At 38.9% G+C, this 8518-nt stretch overlaps 1 protein-coding gene across 1 annotated transcript; it reads left to right on the forward strand.

Annotated features, from left to right (window-relative positions):
- The first annotated feature begins 1632 nt into the window (after positions 1–1632).
- LOC131787573 (DELTA-thalatoxin-Avl2a-like) lies at positions 1633–7152 on the forward strand. Its single transcript, XM_066172445.1, has 2 exons — positions 1633–1655; positions 5451–7152. The coding sequence occupies exon 2, from the start codon at positions 5471–5473 to the stop codon at positions 6863–6865; it is 1395 nt and encodes a 464-aa protein (XP_066028542.1). The 5' UTR covers positions 1633–1655; positions 5451–5470; the 3' UTR covers positions 6866–7152.
- Positions 7153–8518: the final 1366 nt, after the last annotated feature.

Genomic DNA, 8518 nt, shown 5'->3' on the forward strand with positions numbered 1-8518 from the left:
GAGAACCAGTTACAACTAGTAGCACTCCTGATGAGAGGGAACAGGTTTTGCTGTTATTCCCGACATTCAGGGTGTTAGGGAACCCAACGAGAGAATTTTGAATGGCCACAACGTTAAACTGCGAAGATCGCTTTCATATTCACGCAACGTTAAAGTTACTCAAAAACTTTTTCAGACTTGGGGGCATATTTTTGCCAAACCTAAGGACCCTGTCACGAAAGAACAACGAACCGACGCTATTTATTCTATTCCGTGTAAGTAAGTAAGTATATCGGACAGACCAAACGTCAGTTTGTTAAACGTTTGAAAGAGCATCAAAAAGCGGTCTTCTTTTGCAAAAAAGAAAATTCAGCTTGATCGGAGCACATACACTCAACCAACCATACAATTGGGCGGGATAAGGCGTTACCACCAGCGCCTTTGTTTGGAAGCCTGAAATATCAACTCCGCCCACGCTCTTTTAGATTGTGATGATGGCGGCTTACCTCTTGACGCCAATTTACACCTCGTCAGAAAAAGGAGCTGTTAATTAGTGACCATGTAAAAGGACCTCTCGTTGCAGCATTTAGATCACCCCTGATGAAGGCACCAGACAGGACTGTCGAAACGTTGTGTCTATGAATTGTAACTTCTCGGTTACATCCATTAAATCTTTAAACCAGAGTAGCATCAAACCATATCTGATTGTCCACCTGGTTGCCACGCGAACTTTAACCCTGTAACTCCCTGATCAAATTTGTAATTCTCCATAGTGTCAAACACAATTCTTATAATATTTGTTCATCAGAGAATTTATTTTTGGATCAACTAATTATCCCCAAATTGACATTTTTCTTTAGTCTCATGACTTATCTGGTTGATTTTCTAGTGATATTGTAAGCAGAAATTTTGTCTTGGTCACTCATTGGAGTTAATAGGTAAATATATTTTAAAAACTGAGGAGTTAAAGATTGGCCGACGGGGCGACGTTTTTAAACTACTGGCATATCGTTTTCGTGTTGGCGGAAAAAAAAGAGAGCCAGAGGTTTCCCATTCCCAGGCGGGCAAATATTTATTATAACGGTGAAAACGGAAGGAAGAAAATCCTCTACCTCTTTAGATTACAACCAACCATCAAGACTAAGCAGTTTTATCCCTTCCTACATACGAGCGGTTTTTAACCATTAGTGGTTCAAACCCCAACAACGTGGTGCTACCGATTCGTAAAAAAATTGTCTCGCGCATAGGAAAAATATGTTTGCTCCTGGATAACCCCTCCCGGATAACCAATCCCGTTTTTACACGTAATTTACAGCTCAACATAGATCTAATACACCTGTTGATACCTCTTCACCCCTCCAGACAAGCTATTCCCTCCTGGAGGGAGTTTAGACTGGTTGATTAGTTCTCCTCCTGGATAACAAATCCCGTTTTTACACGTAATTTACAGCTCGACATAGATGTAATATACCTGTCGATATCTCTTCACCCCTCCAGGCAAGCTTTTCCCTCCTGGATGGAGTTTGGACTGGTTGATTAGTTCTCCTCCTAGATAACCAATCCCGTTTTTACACGTTATTATCATTCAACAAAGATCTAATATAGTACGATCATCTCATCAGAATTTGATTGCACATCAGAATTTAGAGACGGAAGTGGTCGTTCACTGGCTGCAGGTGAGAAGAGAACAATTTTTTCCTCTTTGAGGTCAAATACATTCGCTTCATAGCGCAGTCAATGAAAACAATTATTCTTTGTAACAAGCAATATATTCACACTAATTCTGCAAAAAAATTGACACAAATTATGCAAAACTGTATGCGGAGCAGAGGCCGATCTTTTCGAGTAAAATCAACCGACATTGGGATAACTACTAAAAAACACGTTTAATTCAAATATATTCAATGGCAGTCCTGCTTGATTTTTGCTCATGAAAATAGTTTCGGATAAATGCTTAGAAATTGTTCCATTCCTGTCCAATTCTCTATTTTTGTGCCGCCATAAGCCAAAGTTGAATTTTGGCGTTATTACCTGAAAGGACTACTAATAATCTTGAAGATGAACATTGTTACATTATCTTGTCATTTTACCAGGTCACAAATCGGTATTCACGACAAAAACAAAATCTCCTTTGTCATGCAAATTATGTCCGCTTTCCAAATGAACCCTTGAATGTAAATGACTCAAACCCAAAAATGATCCCCAACTTGAACTGCTACTGATCTTAATGAAGATTGTAAATGATTCTGAAACTCAAATGATCATTATTTAATTTTTTGAAGGATTCCGCATTGAGTGATAGATCAATCGATCCGTCGAAACAAATAATTCGATATTCGTCCTAGACTCGGCTATTTTTTGACCGAGTATCGTTTTTTATGGAATGATTCTCGCTGCTCTCTCGAGTTAAGCTGTGTAACAAAGGTTTCGGTTTTTTTCGTAATTATGCAGTCTTAAATATATTCATTAGGGTTGCCTGATCAAAGAGAACGATGAACTGGTGTAGGTTTGTTTTCACCTTAAAACCTTTTGACCTACCTGCTCCGTACATCTAACTCTCTAAATTAAGCTTTGTTTGTGATCTGTAAAAGCCACACGCAACCCAGCAAATCGAAACATTACAGATACTATAATGTATTGGAAAAACCAACTCCGTTAGGAAAGAATATGGGAAACTTCCTAAAACGAATCTCAGCTTTGGTTTATTTCGGTGTTTATTTGTAATATTGTTACTTAAATCACTCTTCAGCTTCATTATTCATCACGTCTTAAAGTTTGTGGACTAAAAGGAGTCTTTAAAATTGACATACCTTTCAAGTTGTACCTTTAACTTGCCACTAATTCCAAGTGACTTCCGAAGAATCCTTGTTACAGAGAAATGATCGCGGATATCTTTCTAGTTACAATTCATCGAAGTCAGTGAACTGCTCTTTGACCCTCCTTTACTGCCAGATTCTTAATCTTCGAAAATATGGCTGCCATAGCACTTGATGAATCTGATACAGGAAATTTAAATTACAGTTGACTATCATCGACATACACGGCAGTATGATTGTGGATAATAGCACTAATTAAGTCATTAATATAAATTGTAAAAAGCACTGGACCCAGGATTGATCCCTCAGGTACTCCGTTTGTTAAAGGTAGCATTTCTGAGACTGAGTCTTCGTATCGTACCCTTTGATATCTGCCGGATAGGTAGCTGCTAAACCAGGAAACTGCTGAATTTTAGTAGTTTTTCTAGTAATAAATTATGATTAAGACTGTCAACAGCTTTTGACATATCAAGCAGTACAAGTAACGAGGCCGATTTTTCGTCAATTGCTTTCAAGAGGTTGTCTGAAACATTTATAAGGGCAGTTTCTGTTAACTGCATTTTCCTATTGCCACTTTGGTAGAGCGACAGTTTATCATTCGTTGTTAAAAATTCCACAAACTGCTTGTGTGCCAGTCTCTCACATACTTTCGATAGAATGGGTAACAATGAAATCGGTCTGTTGTTGGCCAGTTCTTCTGAATTGCCTTCTTTGGGTACAGGTATCACTTCAGCAATTTTTCATGCTTTGGGAAAGGCAGCCATTTGAAACGAACTATTCACCAGTCTGGGGATCACAGGTGCGATGCTCTCACAGCTGTCTTTCAGGACTCGAGCAGAGATTTTATCATATCCTGACGCTTTGTTGGGGGCTAAACTCTTAATAACGGACTTGACATCAGTTTCTTTTATGTATTGAAACTCAAATCCTCCTTGTTCGGCATGTAGGCCGGTTTCCATACTTTCCTCCCTAGGACCACTCTCATTATCAAAGCCTTATTCTCTTGTTATCAAGTTTGCTTTATAGGCAGTAAGTTCGCCTACTGATGTGAAATACTTGTTGAATTTATTTGCCAAAGTCTCATGGTCCTCCAAAGTGCTCGGACGTTTAACAATACCTCGAGACATGCATCGATTTAAGATCTTCCAAATGGCATTTATATTTCCTCTGCTGTTAACTATTTCGTTCCTTACATGGATTTATTTCAGGTGTTATGAACGGAATAGAGCGGGCTTTGATCTTTATACGTTTGATGGGTGCATGCTGATCCAACACCTCTAGGACGAGAGAATTGAATGTTTCTATTTGAGAATCTATATCATCGAAGAAGTGTACCATGTGCCACGGAACAAGAAAGAGGTCCTCGAAAAAACTATCGGATGTGTACCTGGAATAGCTTCTCACGGAGGCGTATTTGGCTTTAACTTTAGGGCGCCTTATCCTCAATGTAACTTCAACTAAGTTGTGATCACTTATTGAGGGCGCTATGACTGAGCAAGAATCCGCTAGGGTAGGGTCGGTACACATAACGACATCAATCAGCGAGCTCTTTGTTTCTGTGATTCTAGTCGGTTCCTTCACCAATTGTGTTAAGTTGAAAGTAGCACAAAGTTCTTTCAAGGTTCGAGTTGGGTTTCTTTAATCAAACATGCAAGCAAATACCTCCCAAAAGACACAAAAAACCAACTTTTTAAAATTGTCTCCAATCTTTGGCGTGTGATTTGCTTATTCATCTGTAAGGAGCAGAACGACGTTAGACCTTAAATGAAGCGAAGAGCTCTACAAATCTTTTCTGCTATGTCTAAGGGTCTAAACCTTTTAGTGAAGTGTTACTTCCAATTCAAGGCCTTAATCCTTAAAAACTGAAGTGAGTCTCTGGTATCCTGTTTTATCATAATCTAAGAGATTCAGGGAGTCAGTATCACAAGGTTTGTCAAAAAGCCGAATAGTTTTCTGTTTAAGTTAAGTGTCCCTCTGCCGGTATCGTCATTCTCATAGTTCGATGTTTTCTTATTTTCAGCGTCGAAAGTTTAATAGACAAAAGTTTACTTGATGGTCATAAATTTAATTGTTCATATTTTATTAACTATTAAAGAGTGCGACTCTGCTTTCAGACCTTTATCTACTGTTTTCTTTCTTAACCGTTTAGAAGAAAAAACAAAAATACAAGTCGTAAGCTAACTCTTACTTTAGAAAATGGATTAACATTATTGTCTCTAAAGAAACGTTTTAATGATTAACGTTTGAGGTTGCTTACTTTTAATCAAAAGGTAAACAAATAAACAACCGAACAAAGGCCCGTTGGTAGCTGCAACCTTGAAATGTAGTGTTTATTGCTTTAAAATCCGACCCTCCCTAGATGGGGAAATATCTCAAAGATCTTCTAATGTTGTTCAAAATCGATAGAACAATTTTAAAAGTGTCTCCCTAAACATTAATATCTAGATGAGTTAACTGAATTTCTCAGAGTAAAATTATCGAAATAAAATGTTAGCCTATTATTTGTTTCATTTGAGGCAAAAACAGTTCTAACTGGAGTGTCATGTATTCATTAAAACATTTACTTTATCGCCCCACATTAAAAACGTTTAAAAGTTTCGTTCCTGTTATGTGGCCACTTTCAAAAACAATTATGCAACGTTGTTTCCCCTGTAGATTGTACTTCAAAAAGCAGAATGATGCATTTCCCTTTGGTACTTCTCGTTTTTGTGTTATACACATTTAAAGAAACATGTGAGGCTACCGTTACCGAGTATTCTGAGCTGGGAAGAGTGATAGATCTTCGAAAGGTCAACTTACTGGCCAACTTCAACGAGCAAGAGAACAGGATCTTTGAGGAGCTCCCCCCGAAATGTCTCGTAAAGAAACCTTTGAAATCTTCAAGCAGCTACCTCGATTATTATGCAAGCACCAAGCAATTTTATAAATCACTTGCCACCCAGTCAAGCTTGAGCGCCTCTTTACAGTCCGCCTACTCGTTGGGTGTTACTGTATCAGTAGCAACAAACATGCAAACTTCAGAGAATACTGAAGTAAGTGGCATGTCCTTAAACAAGCAGGCGCCAACGGAAAAGATCCACGTCGATAAAGAATGTCTAGTAAATGCTGACATCTCCACATTAAAAGGAACATTTCTAAAAGACTTCGAGGACTTGCCCGTAAACATCAAAAGTCCCTGGGAACAGAACTCATGGAGAGAGTATCGTAATTTTCTTAACAAATACGGCTCTCACGCCATAACTTCGGTGGTGCGCGGATCAAGATTTCAGCAGATGGCATTCGCAGAGAGCTCTAAAGCTTACACTGAAAGAGATTTCCAAGTAAAAGCTTGCCTTTCGGCCGTAGGACCTACCCAGGTTGGAGAGCTTGGCATTTCTGCGTGTTCAAGCATAAGCCAAAGTGAGATATCCAAAGTGAGTACGATGAGCATAAGCGAGAAACGCTTTGTCAAAGGTGGAAAAAGGGAAACAAACAGCGAGCTGGCAAACGGAGCGACGTCGGCTGAATTGCTTAGCCAACTCCTGAATGAAGCAGATGAATTTCCCGCGTCTATTCAGCACACCTTTATGGCGATCTGGACCATCCTACTAAGCCGATTTAAACAAGGATCTCCTAACAATATCCGAGCCACAAACCTCGAGTACTACTACCTTGGTTTCTTGAATTATGGTTGTCCCTTCATAAGTAACGATGGACTTGCCATACAAAAATTTGACCATACCAGAGGCTCCAGTGAGAAGTATCCAGAATTCGAGTGTACCCTGGCAAAAGAGGGCTGCCACCAAAGCGATGACTGCCACTACAGACCCATTTGGTGCTCCTGTCGTGGTCCAACATGTGTCCATTACAAGAAAGTGAAAGAAGGTGCGGGCGACTCTAAGTTAACTGCATATCCAAATACATTTGAAGATTGGGGATGGCATGGTTGCAATTGGAAAGCTGCAGGATTTTATTGCGACTGCTATAATGACAATCGGGATCAGCGGAAAACTGTGTGGTCCCTGCCAAACAGAGATGCCGCTACACATAAAGCATCGACCAAAACGCTGCAAAAAAAGACAGAAAATTAATGTCTCCAAAGCACACTGCTGAAAAATAGAAATGAACGAGGAAAGAAACTTTAAATTTTGACGCACTTACGAAATTATTGAAATTTGGCACGCTTAAAGCTAGAACTATGTATGAGTCTCATTTTGTCTGAATAAGGGATGTAATGTGTACGTCACCACATTTGATAGCACCCACACCCTGTTGGTGTAGAGATTGCATTGAAAGGCTATTTTCCTGAGAATGGGAGAGAAAGACAGAAATAACTACTCTTAAAATGTAGTATCAATTAAGGTTGATCTAAAGGGTATTGACTGAAGTTCAACCAGGTTTGCGTAATTGAATGTTTGATAAAAGAGGCCATAAAAGCAAAATAAGTAAAAAATTGAACAATCGCTAAAATGATTTGTCGTCTCCTCTGATACGCTCTAGCCTAAGCAAGATCCAGATGGATTGTCCTTCCTTTAGTTAGATCCTTTCAACCTGGAAAATGGATGAAAGACTTGATATTCCGACCCCTTAAACATAGAGGGCAAAATTACTAAATGCTGATCGGCTCAGACAAAGGGTATGTATCGCTATCGGACATTATTTCAAGAGTATTTCAACGCTGACTAATACAAAATTACAAGAGTTGTGAGAGATTTGTAAGTGTCAACGGAGAGTTTTCCCCTTTTTACGTCATCACCCGCTAGCTTGTAACCAATCTATGAGACACCTTTACGACAAAATGAAAGCACTTAAGGACCCAAAAAAAACCGAGCGTTATTTTCTTGGATTTTTTCTTCTGTTGAAATTGGTTTATACATTTGTACACTCCTTAGAATTTAAAACATTCAAAAAGGCTTAACTACCAGTACATGGTACACGAGTACTAATAAAGCACATCAGTAAAGAAGCAAAAAACATGGATCACAAGGAAACTTTTCAACGTCACTTTATTTAATTTACAAAAAAATTAAGGGTTACACACATGGTAATTTGATTGTCGCTTTTAAATCATTTAAACATGAAACGTTCAAGATTCTCTGTCTAAATTTCCAAGATGCTTTTGGAAAAAGGAATCCAATGTTAATTGCATCTGACTACAACGTTGTTCAACTATTTTCTTTTGGTTAAATTTTACAGCTCTAGAACCAGTTGGAGATAATTCTCATCTCTGTGATGAATGTTTTAACTTAATAACCATATCAAGCACTTCTCTATGTGAAAGGTTACTTCCAGGAACATCAACATGTTTCTCCTCATCATCATGGACAAACTGTTTGTTCGACTCTTCAGCTATTGGTTTAACAAAGCTTGATATCAGATCTCTTTCCCAGTTCCCAGTGTTTTCTTCTGTTGGCGGTTCAATGTCAACGTTTTGCAAGAACGACTGATCGACTCTCAACTGTTGAGCAAGAAGCGACAGTGGAATGTCGTCTTCATCTTCGTAGTCATCTTCTTGTTCGTCTGTCACAGGAAAGCCAGTGGTTTTGAAACACTTTATAAGTGTCCATGGTGTTGTCTCAGACCATGCCTTGGCTATCCAGTTGTAGCGTCTAGTAAAGTTATTTCTTTACAGAGTTCAGAAACACAGTCAGCCCTTTCGATCTTGCTTAAAAGCGATCGTAGTAGATGTTTCTTGTATCGTGCTTCAAAGACACGGAGAGTCCCCTTGATCAAGTGGCTGTTAA

The sequence above is a fragment of the Pocillopora verrucosa genome, chromosome 1 (assembly GCF_036669915.1).
Source record: "Pocillopora verrucosa isolate sample1 chromosome 1, ASM3666991v2, whole genome shotgun sequence".
NCBI lineage: Eukaryota > Metazoa > Cnidaria > Anthozoa > Scleractinia > Pocilloporidae > Pocillopora > Pocillopora verrucosa.